General features: G+C 47.0%; 2 protein-coding genes across 7 annotated transcripts; both read left to right on the top strand.

Moving 5' to 3' along the window:
- Window positions 1-13,605: 13,605 nt before the first annotated feature.
- Window positions 13,606-17,555, top strand: LOC8035185 (eukaryotic translation initiation factor 3 subunit A). The gene has a single exon (XM_029988246.4). It carries the CDS (start codon window positions 13,824-13,826, stop codon window positions 17,139-17,141), a length of 3,318 nt encoding a protein of 1,105 aa, XP_029844106.2. The 5' UTR covers window positions 13,606-13,823; the 3' UTR covers window positions 17,142-17,555.
- A 1,214-nt stretch (window positions 17,556-18,769) lies between these two features.
- Window positions 18,770-24,970, top strand: LOC8035186 (lipopolysaccharide-induced tumor necrosis factor-alpha factor homolog). 6 transcript variants are annotated; one of them, XM_029988242.3, is made up of 4 exons: window positions 18,770-18,850; window positions 20,560-20,657; window positions 23,445-23,730; window positions 24,258-24,970. In XM_029988242.3, exons 2-4 carry the CDS (start codon window positions 20,567-20,569, stop codon window positions 24,364-24,366), a joined length of 486 nt encoding a protein of 161 aa, XP_029844102.2. In that variant the 5' UTR covers window positions 18,770-18,850; window positions 20,560-20,566; the 3' UTR covers window positions 24,367-24,970. The 6 variants fall into 6 exon arrangements, with proteins under 6 accessions (XP_029844102.2, XP_002411154.2, XP_029844101.2 ...); XM_002411109.4 differs by having other exon boundaries at window positions 18,828-19,107; XM_029988241.4 differs by having other exon boundaries at window positions 18,829-18,924.
- The last annotated feature ends 44 nt before the right edge of the window (window positions 24,971-25,014 follow it).

Raw genomic sequence — 25,014 nt, 5'->3', positions numbered from 1 at the left:
TAGGCTGAGTCCGACATCCCCCTACACACCCCCAGGCTCATTCCAACACTGTACCCTCCAGAGATGGCAGTAGTGACATTTCTGTAACATACGTAATTACAATAATTAAATTACTTTTTGTGTGATGAGTAATGTAATGAGTTCTTTTAGGTGGTTATTTAAAAAGAATCACTCATTACTTTTGAAATTACTTTTGTCCCAGATAAAAAAATTGTCTGCAAGCTCAAAAAAAAAAAAAAAAAAAAAAAAATTTGCACGATGAAATGTTTTAAAAGAGACATCAGAGCAAATAAACGACGGCCATCTAGGCCCGAAGCCTCGTACGAAGAACTTGACAGACGCATGTAGGCAGGCTGGAAAGGCGAAGGAGAAAAGCTTACGCGTAAAGACATTGTTGGAAGGTCACGGCTCATGAACTCCAGGCAAGACAGATTCACGGCGTCATGTCATCACGATGGTACACTCTGCTTCGTTCATCCCTAAGCTGACGGTGCAGTGGGAGCTACAAGCTCCCCAGAACCGGTCAACCCCCTTTGTTTTGATCAGCTGACACATCCTTTTCTCTGCACGTAGGTATAGGAGAGAGCGTGATTACGTGGCGAGAGATGGACGTGTGACTGTTCCAATGAGCACGTTGCTTCCACCATACTGTCAGCTTAGGAATGAACGGCTTATACGCTACAAGGCGAAGGCACATCACCGCGGTGATGTCAACAGATTTTAAAACCTGAGAGGACAGGACAAATAGATACCCAGCCTTCTTGCTCGTTCGTGAAGCGAGGTCAGACCATGAGCTTCGACCATTGTGAACGACAAACAACCGGAATGAATTCATCAAGGCCCCAGAACGTTTTGTGCATATCCTTGAGTCAGATACCCCGATCACGTCCCCAGGTCGGGTCAGACACCTCCCTCCCCCCAACACACCCCCAGGCTGAGTCCGACACCCCCCCAAACCTACTCACAGAGTGAGTGCGACACTACCTCCAACACACCCCTAACACATCTTAAAGCTGAGTTTGACATCCCGCTACACAGCCTCAGGCTGAGTCTGACACCGCCTTCATAAAACACACTTCCAAAAAAATGGCAAGCGATTTTCGGAAATTTATCAATGAAAAAATGGGGCCCATTTCCTGTTGCTGACATAGACTGTTGCCGACTGTATTTGTGGGTTTCTTCAGCCCCCTTTTTTCACTAGAAATCTCCGTAAATGGCTGATTGCTTTTTTTTTGGATGACGGCAAGCTTTGAAACTTTGTCATCCCGTCTGAACCACATGAAGAAAGAAGAAATAAAACATTTAAGGGGGACAAACACAGACATACACCATTCATATCCTTAAATGTTCATCCCCTTAAAGTATTTATTGTATGTTTTATTACTATGTGTTTCTACCACTTAAAGGAGCTGTGCAACAATTTCAGGGCTTTGCTTAAATAATTGTGGAAGTTGATGCCTGACACTTCTGCAGTGAACTACAGAAAACAGATTTTGCCTGGATACCCTAGTTTTTACTTAAAAAAATGAAAAAGATCCAGGTTTTTGCCGCCTCTCAACTCGTGCATCGTCTTCCGGGTCACGTGCACAGTGACGTCACTAGAGTAGGCGCGGAGTTCCGGAAAAGTTCTCTCTTTAGAGCCATCAGCGAGCAGCGAGAACTCATCCGCTGCCGACCGCGTGACCACCCGTCCTTGCCAGTGTGGCGCTGTCCCCCTCCCCCTCCGGCTTCTGGCGGCTGTTCGCGGTTTTGTGGACCTAGGATAGATGGCGCCACTAAAACTCCGTATAATAAAAGTTTTGTCGATGATAGCAGGGTGTTGACGCATTTATATATATGTTGGAACGACAAGATTTGTAAAAAGAGTTACCTTTTATCGAGCAGGTATTCGCACAACTTGCTATCTTTCTTACAACGACCCAAGTGACGTCACGCCGCTTGTTTCTCATGGCCGCCGCTCGTGGCTGCAGGTCGGGAAATATTCCAAGTTTTGCCTCGCTATTACGCGGCGGAATCGCAACATTGCGATGAAAAGAGGTGTGTTTTCTGCCATTTGTGACACAGTGAACAATATCAAAAGCAGAAAATGCCAATTCCTTCAACGTTAAAATCGTTGCACAGCTCCTTTAAATGTCCTCCTCTTTTTTTCTTTGTGTATAGTCTTCGATGGGCTCCTTGTATCTACCTGGTCCGAACTGCCAGTGCTAAAGTTTGTTGTGGTGAAAAACAACTGTAAAGTTTTTTTTAAAAAATAATAAGTGGCGTTTGGAGTTCTCATTGCTTGTCGTTTGTTTCCTTTGTCACCGAAGCTGTGCGGTGTGCGGGAAGGCGTTTGCCCGCAACAGCGACCGCAATCGGCACGTTAAGATTCACACCGGGGTGAGGCCCTTCCAGTGCGACGTCTGCTCGCGCAAGTTCCGCCAGTCCTGGCATCTGCAGTACCACAGGAGCACCCACGGGGACCTCTGATTCTCTCTCCAGGTTTGTATACGTATTGTACGGGACGTGACGGAGAGCCCGGGTCACGCATGCAAGGTGCTTCTCGAAACACTGAGCAGATTGCTCCTGCAAAATGCACGCATTGCACAAAAAAAAGATTGATGTCGTATGCAGAGCGGAAGTTTGTCTGCTTCCTGCAGAGGGGTTGCGATAATGTCAGAACGCGAATAATTCAGGTCTTGATTACTTTTGAGCAATTAACTTTTTAATTAGTAAATTGAAAGGTATGGTCTCAATGGAGAACCTTTTGGAGCAGCATCGAAAACTACTAAATCAGCACACTTGACAGAAATATATCTCAAAGCATTTTACAACATTCCCCCCCCCCCCCCCCCCCCCTCAAAAGAAAAAACACAAAAAAACTTAATGTGGGCACATTTTGAGGTTTAGGTTTTCTATCAAAATGCATCTCTGTGCGAGCAGTCCCGCTCCCCCACGGCCAGTGCATGCATCTAACATTTGCTGCCACACATTCTTCACGTGACAGAAGTGGACCCAAGAATCAAAGCTTATTCTTGTTGGTTTAGATGTCAGTGTTTCATTTCGCCGGCTCGGTCCACACTTCCTTCCATTCTATCTGGGAGGTGAGGCGGTTCCTAGGCACACATTTCGGCCACAGGTAATAGAGCCATCGATGCAAAGTTGCACTCTGACTCGAAGCTGAAAGCCAGAAACGCGTCCAAATTCAGTGGGTTTTTTTTTGGATGCTGTAAAATGGTTGAAAAGAAGCGCCGAAGGACGGAACAAAGTGGAGAAGGTAACGACGACGTGGAGCGCACTTGCAACTGAACGTTTATTAGGAAAACATTTAATTAAATACTTTAATAAAACTACGTCACTTCCAGCCACCCCACTCTCTCTCTCAAAATAAGATTTCCTTGTCTAACAGTGCCATAGACGGCTCACTGATACACTTATCGGCGCCCCTTGTTTTGATGATGTACGCTTCGTGAATTTCCCTAGTTGATTTTCTGCTGTGTCGTCCCAGGGTGGTTGTGTTTGAAAACCAGGGGTGCACGGGCATCGATCACAATGCACGGCCAGATGTCCTGTCCCTGGAAATTTTCTTCGCGGCAAAAACAAATAAAACTGACGTTCCCTTTACGGCGATAGTGACGGAAAGAGATTCGTGGTAGTTTCAGATTTCTACCTTTCTTAGAACCGATTTGTTGTCATTGAAATTGCATGATGCGTTTCTGGCCCGTAGATTGGGGGAGGTGATAGATTTTTTGAAGAATGGGACTAGAGGGAAGTGTGATGGTCTTTTCTACTCTGTTCCACATCATCGAAGGTCTTTTCTACTCTGTTCCACATCAGGCTCTTTTTAGTGCAGTAACCAATTGTATCGAGAGCAATGGAGAAACAGGCCTTCCAGAACACCAGTGGTATGAGTGTGGAACGCTTCATTGAACTCCTGTCTTTCTATCTTGAACATACATTTCTGTCTTTCAATGATGATGTGTACATACAAAGGCAGGGCATTTGTATTGGTCTGAGAGTAGCTCCTGTACTGCGTGATATTTTTCTAGCTCATTGTGACCAAGCTATACTTGAGAAACTCGGAAATGTCGGTGCTTTTAGGATTTTTCGATGTTTCGGCGATTACCTGGTCATTGTCCTTCTACCTAAAGAGTTCACTGATAACGATGTAGTTGAATGGGTGGGTGTTTTTGCAGCCTGCTCCATGGTTTGAGGTTTACACATGAGAGAACCTCGGGGCGGGGGGGGGGGGGGGGGGGGTTACATTTAAAACTCGTGTTTCTAGACGATCATATCTGTTGGGCTTATGAGCCCCACTCCAAAAAGAGTGTCTGAGGTATGACTCCGTCCAACTTCTAAAAAACGGTATCGCTATGACCTGCCTTGGAGCTGCGTTGAAGAAAACATATCACCATGAAATGGGCAGGAGCTTCCTGTTACAGGTTGATCGCCTTTAAGTGCGGGTTTTCCGCATAAGTCCCTGACTGATCTGGCGGATGGTCTGAAAAGGGGGTATAGGGGTGTTCCACAAAAAGTTAATGAATGGCAAAAAAACAGGACCGGCCATCATTCCCTACCTTCATGCTATCTCCCACAATTCTAAAAAAAAGTTGCGGGGCGTTACAACGTTCCGGTTGTTTTTTCGGCCCCGAATAAGCTTTCATCATTGTGCAGAAGGATCAATGCTCCAGACGGAGATAGTGATGAATGCAAAAAGAAACACAAAAATAAGTTTTTGGAACGTACAGCCTCTGTCGTCTACAACATTCCACTATCCTGCAAGCGCACCTACGTGGAGAAAACAGGCCGCTGCGTAAATAGCCGTGCTAGAGAACACGCAGCAGCTATGAAACAGATGCCGTCTGGCCATCTGGCCGTGCAACGCGATCAATGCCCATGCACCTTCTTGTTTTCAAACACAACCATCCTGGGACGACACAGCAGACAATCAACTAGGGAAATTCACGAAGCGTACATCATCAAAACAAGGGGTGCCAATAAGTATTTCAGTGAGTTGTCTGTGGCACTGTTAGACGAGGAAATGTTATTTTGGGAAGTGAAGGTGGTGGCTGTAAGTGACATGGGTTTATTAAGGTATTTGAGTAAGTGTTTTTCTAATAAACTTTCAATTGCGAGTGCGCTCCGTGTCGTCGTTACCTTGTTCACTTTGCCCCTGTCCTTTTTCTGCTTCTCTTCAGTCATGAACCAACTTGCGCAACTGAACATTTTGGAATTAAAACAGCGCGAAAAGACGAGGACCAGACAAAGAAGTGACACGGACGTAGCGCTGACTTACAACTAAGTTTATTGAATGCAAAATCGCAATATATATTTGCGGTGTCATGAACAAAAGAGAAGAGAGAATTCAGCCCATGTGATGCATCACCAATAAAAAAAAAAACAATGATAAAAAAATATATATATAAAAAAATAAAAATGCGCCATGACACAGCCGTACAGAGTATGTGCTAAAAAAAATGAACAAGTCGGGGGAACCAGAAAATTCATCTCTTTGCCTGATAGGGCCACAGAAGGACTGCTTACACATGTTGCACCCAACCCCGCTATCTCAACAGCCTCTGGAATTTCCCGAGTAAGCTGGTCCCTATGACGCTTAACAACCTCGCACCGTTGGAAGTCGGGTCGGCAACCACAGTCGCGGTTTAATTTCGAAGTATATGTACCTACTCGCCCAAGCCTCAACCTTAGCATTAAACATTTTGTTTGTAAAATGGTGCGCATGTCTTATATTTTTTTTGGTGCACCGATTTAGTGGTTTTTGATGATGCCCAGAACGCTTTTTTAGCTGAAACACTACCTTTAAATTTTATAAGTACGAGGATAATTATTAATTTTTCGAAATAGGCCCTTTGGTAGAAACTAGTATACAAAGACATCAATGATAGAAATTACAGAGAAGACGCAAGCGAGCTAATGACCTTTCAACATTGTAAAACCCGAGACTTGGGACCAAAAAAGAAAAAGGTGTTGTTCCCTTTTTTGTCCTATGTCTCGGGTTTTACAATGTTGAAAGGACATCAACCTTTTGCTCTGCAATGCATATTTATTTGCAGAAGCGATTTGGCCCGCATTTCGAGAGATGCCCTGCATGTCTCGACGTTATGATTTCGCAACAGGCAGAAGATATCCCATAAAAACCTTCATGTTCACGTGCTTCCAACTCCATCCTTTAGAATTCACAAAATTTAATGTTCACAAATGTGACCTCTCTGTGCAATTTGCATAAAAATTTGAGCTACGAAAATGAAGGGTTGTACATACTGTATATATACAGAGTGTTTCACAAAGAGCAGGCCAAAATTGTATTGCGAAAAGTAGGCATCTACAAAAATTTAATAGCTACCATTTTGGGTCTTGTTGAGGGGTCTGTTTAATTAACCCTTTAACAGTCGTCGCTGTGCATATACGGCGGTGATTACACACACTGACCTCAACGACAATTGCTGGATCGCACTTCCCGCTCCCGCGAGTGAAGCCACTGGACGGCCATCTTGCTCGTAGACGATTTGCGCTTTTGCTAGCGTTACAGAGGCTGGCGGCAGCGTGCTGAAGAGACGCTTTCTACTGGTTCGTCGTCATTTGCCGAAGGTTTTTAGGACCCTGTGTAAGGGCTGAGACTTGCTGTTGAGAATACATCGAAATTTTTACGAAAGTGCAGTGCAGCAGGAAAAAGCCACAACTTGTTGAAAGCAAGTTTCGCCGGTCTCGTGGCATGATCAAAGCTTCCTTGGCACACCGAAATGCTGTGTCTCTGTGCCTTTTGTACTCCTGATCTGATTTCCATTAGCGTCTAGTAAACAAAACAAAAAAAAAACGCTGCTGGTGCCGCCCCTTCCCCTCCCTTCCCCCCCTCTTCCGTCGCCACTGGACGCTGGGTCAAGCTTGTTTCTGGTTTGTGAGTGCTGCAAGTTACAAATACAGTAGTCAGAGTAAAAGTAAAACGCTGCCCAGAGCTACAGTGTAGACCGCATATAATGTATGTCTCGGGAGTCGCGAAAATCCGCACTATAAGCGGTACCGCACTATAACCAAAACATCAATTTTTCAGGCCAAAATATATGCCATGAGAGCTTACCTTTGTAAAAGAATTTATTTTATGTTAGATGAAAAAATAAGCTTAGTTTGAGGAAAGTCTTTATTTCAATAGACTAGTACAGTTATGTCTCAAGTGTGTCACACATTTTAAAAGAAATTAGCGGCTTTTGCCTGGCGCAGCCTTTTAACGGTGTCGCGGGTTGCGGACGGACGTTGCGAGCGTTCAGGATTGCTAACCCTAATCACTTTTCTCCGGAGGTGAAAACGCGTGAAAATTCGCATCCTCCATACGGTACGCGCCAGTAATACCTTGAACTTGAGCACACGCATGAAATGCGCCAAATAAGAAATCCGGGCGATGTTCGAGGACTCAAATGCTTAGAAATCACCACTGTAGTCGAAGTAAACAAACACGACGACACGGGCGTTTCTGCCGTCTTGAGAGCGCCGCCACGACATCGCCGCACGAGTAGGTGGATCTTCCCTTCTAGTACGTGCTGGGTTATCATAGCGACACACAACGAAAATTCAGAGTCAAGGATAGCGCTTTTACGCAGAACGATGAGATGCACGCCGTCTACGACGACGATCACAACCGACGCCATGTTTGCGGAATAAAAGCAGCCGGCCGGCCGGCCCGCGACCGGCATGCAACGCGCGCGAACAATTCTCCTCGACCTGCGATTGGTCTGTCGTTGCGGTTGTTTGTTTCTTTGTTTCCAACGCAGCGGAGGGACGCACGCACGTGAACGACTCGTGCGTGCGTCCCTCCGTCGCTATGGCAACTGAAGCCCCTCTCTTCGCTTCTCCCCGCGTTTTCGAGCAACCTCCTTGCCCCGCGAGTGCAGTTTGCGGCTCGCGCCGTTATCTAGAGTCGCACAGGGAAGTGAGCTCGCTGCTCCGGTCGGCGGCGCGGTCGGTGGGCTGTGCCAAAAACCGCACTATAACCGGTATTTCCCTTCGCGCGCCTGCATTTTAAGCGGTATGTAATTACATGGAGTTCTATGGGAGGTGAACCGGTGGTTTAAAAAAACCGCGTTATACCCGGTCCTGCACTATAAGCGGTTACGTTGTAAGTGGTCTATACTGTACACACGGCTTCATGCACATTGCACTCGCAAAACACATCCACACAGTGTCGAAACGAATCTTGATCGGTATCCAAGCGTGCGAAGGCACAGAGACGCAGCACTTCGGTGTGCCAAGGAAGCTTTGATCAGGCCACGAGACCAGTGACGCTTACTTTAGACAAGTTGTGCCTTTACATACGGCTTCACACACGTGGCGTCGATTCTTGATCGGTATCCACGCATGCGAAGGCACGGAGACGCAGCACTTCGGCGTGCCAAGGAAGCTTTGATCCCGCCATGAAAATGGCGAAACTTGCTTTCGGCGAGTTGTGCCTTCTTTTTGCGGCACCGTGCTTTTCGTAAAATTTCCCACGTGTTTACAACGGCAAGTCTCAATGGTGACACGAGGTCTTAAGAAACTTCTTGGGGGAATGACGACGAACGAGTAGAAAACGTGTCTATAGCACGCTGCCCCCAGCCTTTGCAACGCTAGCAAAACCGCAAATCGTCTACGAGCAAGTTGGCCGTCCGGTGGCTTCACTCACGCTGCAGCGAACGAGCGGGGAAGCCACATCCAGCAATTGTCATAGAGATCAGTGATTGTACATATGAAAGTGGCGCCTAAACGCGAAGCTGTGTGCAGTGTTGCTATTTGCTATTTGTAATGTCCTTTACGAACTATAAACACTATGTTTGCAGTATGTTTAGCTTTGCTGGGCTATTTGTAGTTTTCAAATTTAACGCTCCACGCACGTAATGCTCACTTTGCGTACCAGCCGCTCTGGCAATAGTGCCAGTGGGAGCACCGGTTCTTCAGATTCAGACTTTCAGAGCTCTTAGGAGTTCTATTTAGAGTATAAGAGCCCATGATCTGACAGAGAAGCTTCGTAAAAACCTCCGGTTAGAAATCTAAAGCCGCTGGAATGTCACAGAAGCAAACGCACCAAAATGAAACCGAATAAAAGAAAAGAGACAACTTTTTGCCATTAATATATTTTCATTTGATACATCTAAACCTAAACAGCATGCAGGCAATGTACGGGCTCCCACTAGATAATTAAAAAACAACAACTGTGCATTGACCTTTTGTTTTATACTATTCCTTTGGAAACAAACCCAACCACTGAAAAAATTCTTTTATTTATTTATTTATTGATACTTTTAGCCCTATTACAGGGCCATTACAGGAGTGGAAGGTACAAACGATAAAAAGCAAAAATATACAAGATGTAAATACACACAGTTCTCGCATTTCGCTTGGTTTCATAAAAAATGCTGACACTTCATAGATAACTTCCCGTGCTGGCACGTAATCAAGATGATACACACGATACTCATTCAGTTACTCGCACATATCAAAACGCTTTCAATGCAGTGAAGGAAGGTCATAATGGATGATGATGTCACCGTTTCATTCGGCAGTTTATTCCATTCCCTGACGGCTCTTGGGAAAAAACTAAATTTAAAGCAATCGTTTTTCACAGAATATTCTCTTATGTATAGACGATGCCGGTGCCTTGATTTTTCGTCTTTAAGAACTTGGAAATAATTATCTTTGTTTATCTTTACATATTCATTAATAATTAAGAAAATAAATTTTAATCTCTCAAAGTGCGTCCTAGACTCGAGGGTTGGAAGATTAGCCATTTGACAGAGCTCAGTAGGAGAATGATCGCGCCGGTATTTGTTATAAATGAACCTTTTAGGGGAAAAAAGAAACAAAAAAGAAACTGAAGCCTTCAAAGGGTTAAAGAGATCCATTACATTTAGAGTACTATTTATTTGTTTTATTATTGCATAATAACTGACTTGTTTTTTTTAAAGTTGGGAATATAAAGGTATGGATGCAGGGTATTAGAAACACACATGCTAGTAGTCACTTTGAGAGACTTCTAACTCAATTGCAGAATTTTTCCTGTATCTCAAAAAACACCAAGTTTTCACAAACCGCTGTGCTTTTAGCAAATTGCAAAAATATTTAAAATTTAACGTTTTTTTTTTTTTTTTTTATAAAACATTTTGGAGTTTTTACAAGACAGGGTTCCTAACAGGGTAGTAAATTCTGACAACTACTACTAGTGCCCTCCAGTTTCAAGTGCCACAAGAAATTCTAGGGAGTTTTGTGCTGTCTCACATTACAGTTTTCACCCTTAGGCCCACTTTAGACGGGGAAATTTCTCCCAGCAACTTGACGTCTGAACACCAGCAACGCAAGACACACAGCATCCAATCACTGCAATTTGCCATCATCATCATCATTAAATTTCATTTTTCTTGCACTATTTAGACACACAGTTACACGCTAACATGTTTTTATACATTTAAATGGCATTGGGAATACTAACTCACCTTTCTGAAACAGTTGATTTCCAAAAACAATCAAAGACGTTTGTACATGAATACATTGCGTCCCTGATTGGCCTGCTGCCGCTTCAAACGTCTTGAAATTGCTCCGAGTTGCTCGTTTGTTTCGAGCAGGACCCGATCTCAACAATTTGTGTCGATCTAGGGAAAGCTAGGGAACAGCCCGCCAACAACCCCAAAACTGCCGATAAAATTGCCCCATCTGAAGTGGGCCTTAGAGGGCCCCTACAGCCCAAATGGAGTGTCGTTAGCTTCATATAAACATGTTGTGGCAGATACCAGGACCCGGAAGTGTCCACGAATTATAAGTTTGCGATTTGAAGAATAAAGCATATAAAACGCCTCTGGAAATTTCCGTACCGCACTTCACTCAATAATTGAGCTGCGATGTAACAAGAGGGGAATGCTGTCTCCTTACGGCACCCCTTCCTCCGCCCTCCTTGCCATCTATCCATTGCTGCTTCTCCCGCCGTTCCGCCTGTTGGTGGAATGGGGCTTCCGAGAGCGGTTCGATGTTATTGATAAGCAGGAAAAAACTACGAAAAGGCATGACGTCACGATTAGTGGCTGCAGTATCCTGGTACGTCACAGGTTTCGTCGAGCGACGATACAAATTAATTTATTCATTGTATAATTTTTCTTGTTCAATACAACCTACCTCCCCTCTGTAATGCCGTTGGCCCTGAGGGTGTAGAAATAAATAAATGAATAAATAAAATATGTGTATAAATTTTGAGCTTCTCAAATTAATTTCCCAATGAATCTTAGTTATTTTGGTTTAATAATTTCGCAGCGAGTAATTGAAGGTATGTAAAATTGTGGGAGGCGTGGAGACCTGTGATCACTATTTTTAGGCTGGAAAAACCCTTTTAATATAAGATTAAAAAAAAAAAAAAAATTTTCAAATGAATTTTGATTTTTAGTTTTTGTTGACTATGTTGTGATCATGACAGAGGATGGTGAAATTTGGGTGTTTTACTCTACTTCATTGAGTACTTCAATCTCCGTGCATCATGCATGATTAGGACAATTTCTGGTAGCTTGCGAAGCAGTTTGAATGCTCTCACCCTGTTTGATTTTTACACAGAAGGCACACATTTTAGAGTGACGTTCTTTTGCTTCTAAAGTCCTCTAAATTAGGCCTGTTGCTCTCTTTCCAGGTGTCTACGGATCAGAGATTGATGAGTCATTCTAACAAGAGCATTGCGTGCTTCATGGATCCGGAAGCATGGTTTACAGTGGAGCTGCAGGTTTACAACTGTAATCAAAATGTTATATTCCTCACAGCCCTACACAAGTTGCGTACCAATACCATTGAAATATCACTTTGTTTTCAAGGATGGTGGTTTAATTACTTGTACATTGCTTTAACCGGTGTTCCATGGCAAACATGTCACAGTTCCTGATCTTAACGAGTAAAGTTTTGTTAGACTTTGACTATATTTTATTACACAGAAGCTTTTATTGTATAGTTATTTTCTGCGCTGGAGATTGGCTTCTGTGGCCCTAGACTATGTGGTAGCCGTTCTACTTTAATTATAAGTATGACGGCAACGGTCTCAGTAAATAATGTTTTATTGATCTGTCTGATATACTGGATTTCATGTCCTTTTGTCGACAGTATTGTTTTGTTAAAAACCGCTCGGATGAAATTTTACAAAGAAAGTTTAAGGTGCTTCGTTGATGTTGAAGAGTGTTTAGTTTGATTGCGACAGAATTCAATAAGTCGTTTGCATTTTGATATTACCAGACTTCTCTATGAAATGTTTGTCCTGACCAGACTTCGCTATGAAATGTCTGTCCTGAAAAAAAAGTAGGAACTAAGTCAGTACAGTGCATTAACAAAATTATATACACCTATGCGGAGCGCAAGTTCGTCTGCTGGTTTCTTTTTTAGGGGTTTTGGTGACGTCAGAACTCCGAGCTCTCAGTGGCTCTGATTGAAGGATAGTGGGTAGACCTCAAAGCAAGCTGCCTTGGAGTCTACCCACGACAGGGGTTTCCCCAGGAATTGAAATTAGGGGGAGGGGGGGGGGGGGGGGGGCCTAAATTTTTAGGTGGGGGGCCTAAATTTTTAGGGGGGGGGGGGGGGGGTCATTAAGAATAGAGGAGTCATTGCCAATTAAGGGGGTGCCTTCAGAAAAACAAGGGGGATGGGTGTACACCCCCCCCTAGGGAGTGTGTAGGGAAATCACTGACCCACTATCCTTCAATTGGAGCTCGGCGTTCTGACGTCACCGTAACCCCTGCAAGTGAAGCAGACGAACTTGAGCTTCGCATAAGCATAGATGCTAAGGGCCTCTCTACAGAACATATTTTATTACAAATTGTTTTTTTATAGTTTTTTTTTTTCAATTGATTTTTATAAATATTTAATATATTTTAAGTTAGAGTGGATACTTCTAGGTACTTCAACTGCTGCACTGCACTTTTGTACAGACATGTTAATAAATATTTGTTAAAAGTGATCTGACATTCCTTTTTTTTTTTTTTTTCCAAGTTCTTCCTTGTTCAAGACGAGTGAAATAAACAAAACAAAAAACCATGCACTTATATCAGTCCAAAATATTAAGACGTGTGTGGGCTCTGGTTGATTAGAAAAGTTAAGAAGGAAATAAAAATATCCCATTTTCGCTACCACTCCTCGGCGGGATTCGACCCCCTTTACACAACCCCCTCGCCTCCCTCGCTCCCCTTTTTGCCGCTTCTTTCCTCCTCTCATTCCAGGGTCCGGATCACTGATCTCAATCAGTGGTCCGGATGGTTCGGAGCAACTTGGTTTGGAGCTTGTCAGCCTTAAAACGCTTAAAACCCTGTACGTTGCAAATCGAAAGTTGCTTCGTCCGTCCTTCATGTGTTATTCTTTCTCGTATTTAACTTTCTCATCAACGCGTTCAACAAAATTATAAAAAAAAGTTCCGTTGCGAAGTTTGTTTCAAATTCTGTTCGCCAGGTGACACTAGTTACTATACAATTCGATACGCTAGAGTTATATGCGCGTATGTCTAGGGTGATATAATCTTAATAACGCAAGAACTTTATTATTTTTAATAACGTGTTTTTTTGTCAAACTAAAATTAATATCTAATCAGTTGAAAACTTTCTACCTTTTATTGATCGTTTTTCCGGCGCGAACCACGCACGTGAAGCCTACTTGAGGTACGCTTTGGGTGCACTAGGGCAATCCGCGCTTTTTGTGCTTCATCCATTCGTGCCCACAGTTTGCAATTTTCGCCATTTTCTCTTGGTTCTTCACGTCATATGCGTGCAGTATCGCGATTTTGTCGTGTTCGATATCGGATATATTCCGAAGTCACCCTGATCGCCCGGTGAGCTAAAACTTCTTAACTCATCATGCCGATCTATTTTCAACGTCCAGAAAATGCTCTCAAACGAGCCCGAGAGTTCATCGATGTCGGGAAGAAGCATCGTGCACTCGACGCACTCTACGATGTCATCAAGAGCCGCAAACACAGGACATGGCAGAAAGTCCACGAGCCGATTATGCAGCAGTACTTGGAGCTCTGCGTCGAGCTCAAGAAGAGCCACATCGCCAAGGAGGGCCTGTTTCAGTACCGCAACATATGTCAGCAGGTCAACATCAAGTCTCTGGAGGACGTGGTCCGTGGGTACCTGGACCTTGCCGAGGAAAAGACCGAAGCCGCCCGCGAAGAATCCCAACAGGTCGTGGTGGACATCGACGACTTGGACAACGTTCAGACGCCAGAGAGCCTGCTGCTGAGCGCCGTGAGCAGCGAGGACACCCAAGACCGAACCGACCGAGTGGTGCTCACGCCCTGGGTCAAGTTCCTGTGGGAGTCGTACCGGCAATGCCTGGAGCTGCTCCGCAACAACTCGCGGGTGGAATGTCTCTACCACGACATCGCCCGCCAGGCGTTCAAGTTCTGCCTCAAGTACAACCGCAAGACGGAGTTCCGCAAGCTGTGCGACCACCTGCGCACCCACTTGGGCCAGATCCACCGCCACCAGAGCCAGCAGACAGCGGTGAACCTCAACAACCCGGAGAGCCAGGCCATGCACCTGGAAACGCGGCTCGTGCAGCTGGACAGTGCCATCCAGATGGAGCTCTGGCAGGAAGCTTACAAGGCCACCGAAGACATCCATGGTCTCATGACCCTCTCCAAGAAATCTCCGAAGCCACAGCTGATGGCCAACTACTACCAGAAGCTTGCACTGGTGTTCTGGAAGGCTGGTAATCGTCTCTTCCATGCTTCAGCCTTATTCCGTTACTTCCATCTGGCCAAGGACCTGAAGAAGAACATCACCTCTGAGGAAATCCAGAAGATGGCATCTAGAGTAGTGCTGGCCACCCTGGCAGTGCCCATGCCACCGAACCGACCCGAGATAGACCGTCTGGTCGAGACGGAAGAGAATGTAAATGACAAGAGCCACAGGCTGCTGGCAACCCTCCTGGGACTGAACACCCCGCCCACAAGGGCCAGCCTCGTCAAGGAACTGGTGCGGCTTGGCGTGGTGGGTTTAGCCCCCCTGCAGCTTCAAGACCTGTACCGCTGGCTCGAGGTGGACTTCCATCCGCTGAAGCTGTGTGGCCGTGTGAGCCAGTGCTTCGACTTCATCAACAAGTGGGAAGAATGCTCAGAGCTGCGCATGTATGTGTCGGCCCTTCAGGACATCACGGTCATGCGTCTGCTCAAAGAGGTGTCGCAAGTCTACCAGACCATCGAACTGAGCCGTTTGTTGGAGCTGGCCCCCTTTGCCACACCGTTCTATCTCGAGAACATGGTGGTCGATGCCGTGCGCCGCAACAACCTGCAGGTTCGCATTGACCACAAGCAGCGCTGCCTTCACTTTGGTTCTGAGCTGAGTGTCTCGCAGCAGGAAGAGGTGGTAGAAGGACCCCACCTGCAAGGCATGCCCAGCGAGCAGATTCGCTGCCAGCTCGTCAAGCTCTATTCAGTGCTCCAGCGGTCAGTGCACCTGATTCGGCCGGACGAGATCAAGGAATCGACCAAGGAGCTCAAGATGCACATCATTGACGCCTACCGCCTGGTGTGCAAGAAGGAGCACAAGAAGATCCTAGAGCGGCAGCAGATCATTGAGGCGCGCAAGGAAATGCTGGAGAACCTGACCTTCCAGCGTGAAGAGGAGGAGCGCAAGCAGATCGAGGAAAGGCAGCAGAAACTGCGTGAGGCAGAGGAAGAGCGTATTGTGCGTGAAGCAGAAGAGCGTGCCAAGCAGCGCAGCCAGCGCGAGCAAGACGAGATGAAGAAGAAGGTGGTGCTCGAGAAGATTGAGCTGCTCCGCAAGACAGACATCGGAGCCCGCATCTTTGAGGGCCTTGAAGAGGAAGAGCTCGAACGTCTCGATCCGGAAGAAATCCTGAACCGGCAGGTGGAACAACTAGACCGGGAGCGGAAGGAGATGCAGACGAAGCTCAAGAAGCAGGAGCGTAAGGTCGACTACCTGGAGCGAGCCAAGCGGCTCGAGGAGATTGCCCTGCTGCAGGAAGCTTACGAGCGCTCCAAGCTGGAAGATGAGAAGTTCTGGCAGCAGAAGGAAGAAGAGCGCATCCGGTTGCTCGTGCAAGAGCGGGAGATTGCTCTACAGCACAAGGTCCGAATGCTGCGTATGCGGGAGGACAAGGAGGAGTTCCTCAGCCGGCTGACCCAGGACCGCTACCAGGTCTACAAGGACAAGCGGGATCGTTTCGAGGCTCGTCTGGAAGAGGAAAGGAGCAAGCGCCTCGCAGCTCGCAAGGCGGAGCGCAAGGAGGAGCGCCGCGAGAAGTACTTGCGCGAGAAGGAAGAGTCTGAGCGCAGGGCTGCTCTGGAGAAGCAGCGAAAGATAGAGGAGGAGCGTCTGGCCAAGCTGCGCGAGATGGAAGCCATCAAGTTGGCTCGTGAGCGCGAGATTGAAGAGAAGCAGCGCCGCCTGGAGGAAGAAGAGAGGCAGCGTCAAGACACTTCGGAGAAGTCGCGCGCAGCGCCTGCTCGCATTGAGGAGTCCAGCTGGAGAAAGCGGGAGGAAGACTCGAACCGCAAAAACGAACTCTGGAGGGCCAGCCGTCCCAAGGACAACCGCGAAACCGAGCGCAAGTGGGGACGCGACGACAGCGGTCCTGAGAAGGAGAGGGCACCCCCGAGGCCGGAGAGGGACGTTGGCGAGGACAACTGGAGGCGCCGCAGAGACCAAGACGAGGAGCGCCCGGCACCAAGGGCTTCGGAGTCCAGCTGGAGGAGGGACCGCGACACGAGCGACCAGGACGTGGATCGCTCCGGCCCATGGCGCTCGGGCGGCACCGGATCATCGTGGCGCTCTGGAGGGGGAGAACGAGGTGCCAGCACCCCCTGGAAGAGAGGTGGCGAGGACGGCGACAACCGTTCGCGTGACACGGACCGTTTACGAGACGCTGACCGTCCGCGGGACATGGACCGTTCGAGGGACATGGACCGTCGTAGCCGTGACTACGGAGAAGACCGAGCACCCCGCACCGGAGACAGCTGGCGCTCCGGCGGATTGAAAGATTCGAGGGGAGGTGGTGGAGGCGGTGCCTGGCGAGTCGGAGAGGACCGGGATCGGCGCCCGTCGCCCCGTCGGGAAGAGCGTCCCACCGGGGGCTCCTGGAGGGACAAGGAGCCCAGCAAGCCGCGCGAGGAAGGGGACAAGGAGGGCTGGAAGACCGCCCGTTAGAGAGGCGGGACTGCAGTCCTCTCCCTCTACGAAACGCCGTGGCTTCGGTTACGAGACCGTGGTGTCTGCTGGACACCGGGGGGGCCCTTTTTCTTCCCTACCCCATTGGCCAGTTGTGCATGGCCAGCAATACTGGCCAGGTTGACTGGCCCTTGTGCTGTAGGCTTTGTTTAATTATTTCCAATTCAAGTTCCAAAAGGAAATCTTCTCTTAGAAACATATATTCTGAGATAAATAAAGTGGTGCGAAATGGGGGGAAAGTTTAAATGGGACCTGCTGGTCCATTGGCCTCCGATGGTGTCGGTGGATCACTAGGTCCCAATGGCTGTTTCATAGCACGATTGGACTGGTGGGCCCTGAAGCTGATTTTGTAATACAACAGAGCCTTATGGTCTAAATAAAAATTCAGTTCAAGATGGTAGTGTCTGTGTTGTTAACGTTTGAAATTAATCGAGCAGCTTATGTACTTTGAGAGCCCTAGACTACCCTTTTCTGAGGCACAGCTTCGTTCTGAGGGAGGTGAGGGAGTGAGAAAACGTTTTATTAATTCCTTAAAAGATGAAGTCGACGATGAGATTGTGCTGGGAATCATCCACCGACGATTCAGAATCTGAGTCTGAATCAGACCACTGTGAACTGGAAAGTGTTTATTTAATTTCCCATCAGTGACTCTTTCACCACGTGCGCAAATTTTACATGTTTGACATAACTGCTTCATCCATAGAGATCATATACTAAATCTAGAGGAAAAGGTCCGCCATTTTCCCATACATTCTGGCTGCCGCAAGCGGCGGACCATGCAGGCAGACCCTCTGGGTCCCAAACACGGTTACATCATCAGAGCAGTTTCGTGAACTTCAACAATCCACGAACTTACCGGTGGAAAAATACTCGCGTTCCTTTCGAAGGTTTCTTTTTGCATAGCACGCAGATGTACGGCCTCGCGTTAACGCTAAACTAAACCATTTACCCGGCTTCGCTGGTGGGGCGCGGCTAGGCGCGGTTGAGGAATACGAAACTGCGCAATCACCAGATTTCCGAGATTTCGACAGAAGGGAAGTTAATGCAGCGTAATGACTTTATTGCTTTTTATAAGCGTTAGAATAGCTCAGAATTTAGTTTACAACATTAAATTATCACTGTTTATATTGCTGAGAGTTTACACTCTTCGCGTTTACCGCGTTTACCATGGCAACGTTGCTTTCTTTCTCTCGTGTTCTGTCGCTCTCTTTCGCGATCGTTCACTCGGAACCCAGGATGTCGGCGCACGGGATTTGCCACTCCTCCTCACCCACCTTTACCCCCCTGGCTTCATCCCTCCATTCCTGCTCAAAGAGAGAAGCACGAGTTATTTAGCTCACGCATAAATTTCTCTCGCATTCCTCCGACCAGGGATGTTTTGCTTCTTCGTAAGAACTGGTTTTGTAAGATTCTCGAAATGCGTAGACAACAACGCTAAAAAGCTAGAGAAAAAAAAAAAATGAAATCGCCGGAATTTGTATTCACCGGATTCATTTTTATTCTATGGAGTTGGGGCACTAGAAACCTTCCAATTATGGTTCTGTTATTTTAATTATTTGTTTTTAATTATTTTAAAATTAAACTTCTTTTTGCCACAGATTTATATGCGCTGGCAACGTTGGCGCAGGGCAGAAAAAAAAAAAAATCGAAGACACGTGACAGGACCAACGTGACGATGGTGACGACAGGTGAGCGTCGTGAGCGTGTACTGCTGGTACCTGTGGCTGGTACTCCTTGTGCGCGTGAAAGCCGTAAAAGAGAGGTATTTTCAATGACGTGCTGATTTCGGTAAAGTGTTGCTTTGCCAGTATCGCATATTCCACAGTGTGAACGGGATATGTTTGTATGACACGAAAGACAGTAAGCGTTCCATATCTGCAGTTCATTTCGTGAATTTCCTCAAAACGCCCTTGCAGTTTTAAGCCAGAACTTCCTTCTTGATCGGGTGAGTCATCGCAAAACCGATGTCCAGATCGCGAGTTCGAAGCCATAGTTAATTTTTGTTTACTGGTTCATATCTTCCTAATGACCTTGCGTTCATTTCATTTTTGGGATCTTAATGTTTATCGACGGTGCAAGGAGAAGTCAGTTTTCCACTTGACAAGCAAGCAATCGAGGGTACAAGCTAGACGTTGAGCGGTTGTTTATCAAGCTGGCGGCATCGCGTCATAGAGAATGCTCGCGTGCCATGTTTCGGACCGACATTACACGTAGTCTAGAGTCTTGCACGTCGTGTGTAGTAACCGGGCATACTGCCCGATTCGCATCACATGGAGGTGCAGGTTTTATCGCGGCTTTGGCAGGAAGTAATAGCTTGTTTCGCAGAATACGATAGTGCAAAGGGAGGACGAGTTTAGCTATAAGGTTAGCAACTCAAAGGTCAGGGTTTTCTTCTTTTTTGTTTTCTTTTCTGGCCTTGTCCGGTTGTATTTCCGAATGACTGACTCTGTAGTGAAACACAGTGACACTGCAGACATATTTCTGTTTCTCCGAACCAGTCATTCTGCAATTTAGTTTGGTGTGTTATTTGTTCAAAATATTTCAGTCGTCCTGGGTTGGTGGTACCCAATTAGGGAGTGACGCAACGATATCGAGGGTTTGCGGTGTCTTGAAACACCGAGGTGTGCCACGGGCTTTTGAATCTTGAGAGGAGATGGCTGCGAGATGCGATTTATAGGCACCTTTCGAAATCACGTGCCCAATGTTAGGAGTTCCGAAGCACCACACAATGGCGAAACAAATGACACCACCCAACAAGGCAATGAAGTGTCATTAGTAGAATTTTGAAGGTTACAACTCTGGTGTTGTGTCTTTTGCGTTCGTCGTTGTCAAGGATTCCGCAGCTTACAACAGGGGTTGCACTGTCAAAAGGGGTCTATGCGTAAGGCAAGTCGTTTGCTTCTTGCGCAGGAGTTGCGGTGGGTAGACCTCAAAGCAAGTTGCCTTAAGGTCTACCCACTATCCTTTATTCAGAACCAATCGGAGCTCGGCGTCTTTCTGACGTCACCACAATCGCTGCAAACAAGCAGACGAACTTGCGCTCCGCATTGGCTGTCGCCACTGACAGGTTGAGAATGGCAGGGAGGTTTTTCAGTTGTCCTGTTTGCAGCACGAGGTTTCTACCTTTTATGATAATTTGGTGTTTCTCGAGCCTTGAGACTGCACGCACGGCCGAAGCATGGAGGAAGGCGTTTTCACCCTGTCGATGACTACAGATGCTTCATGGAATGTTCGTGCTCCCTCTCCCAGATCGCCATTGTAGCCAGCCTATCCACTAACTCGGCGGCACAGCTACGTCTCGTTGGAGTTTGACTGTTTGCAGCATTTCCTGCATTTTGACCGGAGGTGTGGTGGTAGCACATCCGACCAGTTGTTTATTCGGGGCTGTGAAATGCAGGCGAGCCATGAACGAGCAAAAGTCTCCGCCGCCGCCCGGATTCGCTGACCCGCCACCTCCGTACCAGGCCACCTACGACGGAGTGAACTTCCAACACGGTGAGTCTCAAGGAAAACATAGAAAAGTGCTAGTGGTCGGTGGGGAAGTGAAGATTGTTTATGACTGGGGTTCCATGCTTTCGGTAAGTACCGATAAACCCCGAACCGGTTTGATGAAAACTGCGGAAACCTGCAAGTCAAAGCCACCCCCGAATCAAAAAATTCCAAGCTCCGTGGGAAGAAATTATTTATCTATGGGGCAATTTTGTGCTGGTCCGAAATGCAGCCTCCCTGAACTGTTAGTGTTGTTTGTCAGACACCAAATATGAGTGCCAAAAAGCACAATGTCTTCGTCAAAAAAAATAAGCCCTGGAATCCCAAAATCCCATTATGACGCCACACGAATGAGTAGTACGTCGCGGAGAGTTCGGCAGACTTTACTCACAACTAGGTGTTCAGACAAACTCAAAACTCTCACTTACTACACTTCTAGAAGCTCTCTTGGTTAACCCAAGGCCATTTGTTCAGAGGCTATAAAAGTTTCTTTTGGCAGTGGTAGCTTGCAAAATGAACAGTTCACATTGTTAAGAGCATAGAACCAAAACGCATTTCTGTTTATGTGCGGTTGTTTGAAGGGATTTCATTTCTTTTGCCCCCCACACTCCTCGATCTTGCTCTAACTGCATGGCCCTGCCTCTTAAGTGTAACTCTGCTTATTTCAAAATAACTAGGGGCAATTAGTGATCTTGCACCGAGAAGTACCCGTGAACAGTTCCAAACCGTTTATTTCCCAGTAACATACAATATTTTTTGTGCAATATGTTTTTGCACTCCATCACAAACCGGAACCAAAACTTTGGCTGCAGCAGGCAACAATGGCTTTGCATTGTCGTAGCTAGGCTAGGTGGCACAAGCTTCCGCCCGTTACAAAGGGTATAGCCAGAGCCGTGTACAGAGAGAGTTCGGTCAATGGGACGAGCGGGCAGAGACGGGGGTGTGTGCACCGATGCAGATAGAGGGCTTGGCATGCTTTCTTGGCCAACCAGAAGCTGAAAAGAATCTCCTAGTGGTGGTAGCGAGAAAGAGTTTTAATAAGAGAATAAGGGTTTATTGTAGTAACTCCTCATGGTTGAAATTAGGGTGCACGTGATGTTTCGATTAGGATCATGCAAAAAGATGTAAGAAACAAATGTGCCGCTCAAACTCTTTTGCTCAGATAGTGCGTGACCACTTGGGCAGCAGATTCTTGGTGCCTGGCGTACGGATTGTGTCTATCGTTCCGCTAGTCGCGCTCTACCACCATGATTTTGGATGACCGTGATTGAAACATCACGTGCACCATATTTTCAGTCACCGAGAGTTACTCCTACACACTTATTAATTTTGTTTCTCGCGACCACTGCCAGGGTATTATTTCTGGCTTCTGGTCGGCCACATTCCAATTTGTGAAGACGCCCTGGAACACGCCCAGCCCGCTTTCGGCCAATGGCGTCTCCTCATTCGCCTCGTATACTTACCAACGAATGGCCAAACGCTGTGTAGTATATACGGCTGTGGGAATAGCCAATGCCATCCATCCAACCATGACGTAAATGCCCGCGTGGTATGAACAGCCTTGTGATCCACCATGTTACGGTGCAAAGCGCAGGTGCTGTCTGCATTGTGGTAGGCTCTGTATCCGACAAATTCTGCAGCCTGCGCTCGTGTCATAGTTCAAGCATAGTTTACGGTTTTCTTGTCATGGTGCAAACTTGGCTTACACGCTCTAGGCATCCCAGGAAACCCAGAATTACAATCGTGCACAGGCTTTATCGTTATTAAAACCATGACCGTGCCACGCCCCTTTGTCCAAAGCATCCTAGAAAGACAGTAAATTACAATCTTACGGTACCATTTTCCTTTATTAATGTGTAACCAAACATTGTGGCACGCCCCCTGCCCCAAGTGTCGCAGAATACCCAAAATTTGCAATCGTGTGTGGCCTGCCGCAAACGGTGTCCGAGCCGCTCCAAGTACCAAAAATGGCTGTGCCCGTGAGTCGCCGGTACGCAACCAATATCGTGCGATGCAGGCGGTCGTGGCATTGTCGGGCAGTGGGAGGAAAGGGTTACCAACACTCTCTATAGTAATTAAATAATAATAATTTATTGCCAACATTGCGGTACACAAGAGGGGGTCAATTAAATACCAAGTATCAAATGCAAGCTAACAAAAACACATAAAAACTAAATTCGAGACCAGTTAAGAACAAACCAAAAAGACAGACCTATCTACGCTGTATTCAACACAAAAAAAGCCTTATTTTTCTATTTTATTTTAGAAATTAAAGAAAAATGGCAGACTAACAATAGTATTGTTTACTTGCCATCTGTACAAATAGTGGGGAAAGAGGAAAAGAAAGAAAAAATTAAAATGTACGGCAAATTGCTAGGCAATTGTGTTGCATATGTGAAACGTTCTAGCATCGGAAACACTTACCCATATCGTTGTTTAGCCTGTTCAGTCAGACGGCTACGTTCACTGCGCCGTTCACAGGATAATAACGCTTGGCATGTGTACGCTTGAAATGATAAACCTGGTGATCTTCCACAACCTTGTAACCCACACCTCTCCCACCTTGCCTACCTCTCCTCCTCACTCCACCCCTGGTCACATGACCTACCTGTTAACCAATCTGTGTCGAGCAACTCGCTCCTCTCCCACCCACCGACCAATCAGTGCCGAGCCTCGTGGCCACAGTTTTATCCAGGCTTCACTTTTTGAGCTTTGCGAAATGCCGAACATCTAGCTAAAGAATGTTCCATGTTAAAAAGTTTTTTTAGTGACTAATTTTGACCGGCGATGCAGGCGCGCCTTGGGGAGTACCCGGTAATGCGGCGCCCGCCGGTGTCGACAGCATGGGCGCTCCCCCGGGCTATCCGACTGCAACGGGACAGTGGCCCCCTCCGACCGCACCGGGACAGTGGCCCCCTCCGACCACCGCGGCCAGGGTGACCGTGGTGAACGTGACCCAGGCGGGACCCTACCCCATACAGCTGACCTGCCCCAAGTGCGGGGCCCACGTGCTGACGAGCACCACATACCGACCGGGACTTCTCACCTGGCTGCTGTCGGGAGCGCTAGTGTTGCTCGGGTGAGTCGCACTTCCATGCTCAGTTCATCGGAGAGACAGTAAACTCGCAAAAGGCTTTTATTTGTAAACGCTCGGATAGAACCCGCATGTCGTAAAGTGAACATCCTCCGAAAAGTAAAACTTTTGGTGCTATGTTTACGAAATTGCTCCCCGAGACACTACACTACTGCAAAATATTTTTTTAATTGCGTGGGCTGCCAACATGCCTTATGTAACCAAACAAACTTTTGTGCCTTCTTCTTCCTCCCCCTCCCCCCTCCCCCCCCCCAAAAAAACAAACAAAAACAACAACAAAAAATATTAATGTAGCGAGACATATTTTCAGTGAGGAGCGGTTCCGAAATGTGCTATTTTGGCACATCATTCCAAAATGGAAGCATATCACAACCTAACTATTAACCACTGCCATAATCTGATTGCATCGATGCCTTTGTCATTGACGAATGAGCCGGCGGCATTAGGTGCCGAGGAAAAACGTCGATACTCCCGATGCTCTTGAGACTCTAGCCACGTCGCTTTCTCCTCAGGTGCTGGATGGGTTGCTGCCTCATTCCGTGCTGCGTGCCCGAGTGCCACGACGTCGACCACCACTGCCCGAGCTGCAAGAGCCACCTCTGCACCTACCAACGGCTCTGACTGCCCGGCGTGGCGCGGCAGGACGGATGGGACCAATTTAGGAGGCCGTGATCAGAGACGTTGGTGGAAACACCGCCTTTAGCGCAAGCACGTTTCATGACTATAAACGTAGGCTCCAGAATGAAGGCCGGTCCACACATACTTTGCAGTTCCAAAGCGGTGCCGATGCAGCGCCGACTTGAACGTAACCTAATGTGGCGTAAGGTCGGTGCTTTGTCTGTGAGGTTGCCGGCATTTCCTGCGCCGACTAAAGGTGCCGCAATGTATGTGTGAATGGGCCTTAAAGATGATGGCGGGCTAGTTAGCCAGGGCCACTGAGACATACAAAGAAGGAAAACTCGCAAGAGTTTACCGTTTTGTTGGTCTCGTCCCGCGGATGCGGTCGATAGCCAAGACGAAACTTTCCGGTCTTCAGTGTGATCGAATAGACCCCCAAGTTTTCTACCGACATCAAAGTGTTCCGTCCGGCACAAAAACCTATTTTCCAAGGGCGAAGAGACTCGTCTGTCCAGTTTTTCTAGCGGGAGCAAAGGGTGAAGTCTTCGTTGACGGCCTTCTATACTATGCTGTAAATTAGAGAAATAAAGATATCCGTGTGAAGTTAGTTATTGTGGCTTTGTTTCCTTGAAAAGACGGCAACAACCGCAC

Source organism: Ixodes scapularis, unplaced genomic scaffold (assembly GCF_016920785.2).
Source record: "Ixodes scapularis isolate PalLabHiFi unplaced genomic scaffold, ASM1692078v2 PGA_scaffold49__6_contigs__length_1374808, whole genome shotgun sequence".
In the NCBI taxonomy this organism is placed as follows: Eukaryota; Metazoa; Arthropoda; class Arachnida; order Ixodida; family Ixodidae; genus Ixodes; species Ixodes scapularis.
The sequence above is the reverse complement of the archived record's forward strand: the minus strand, read 5'-3'. Positions and strand labels throughout refer to the sequence as shown.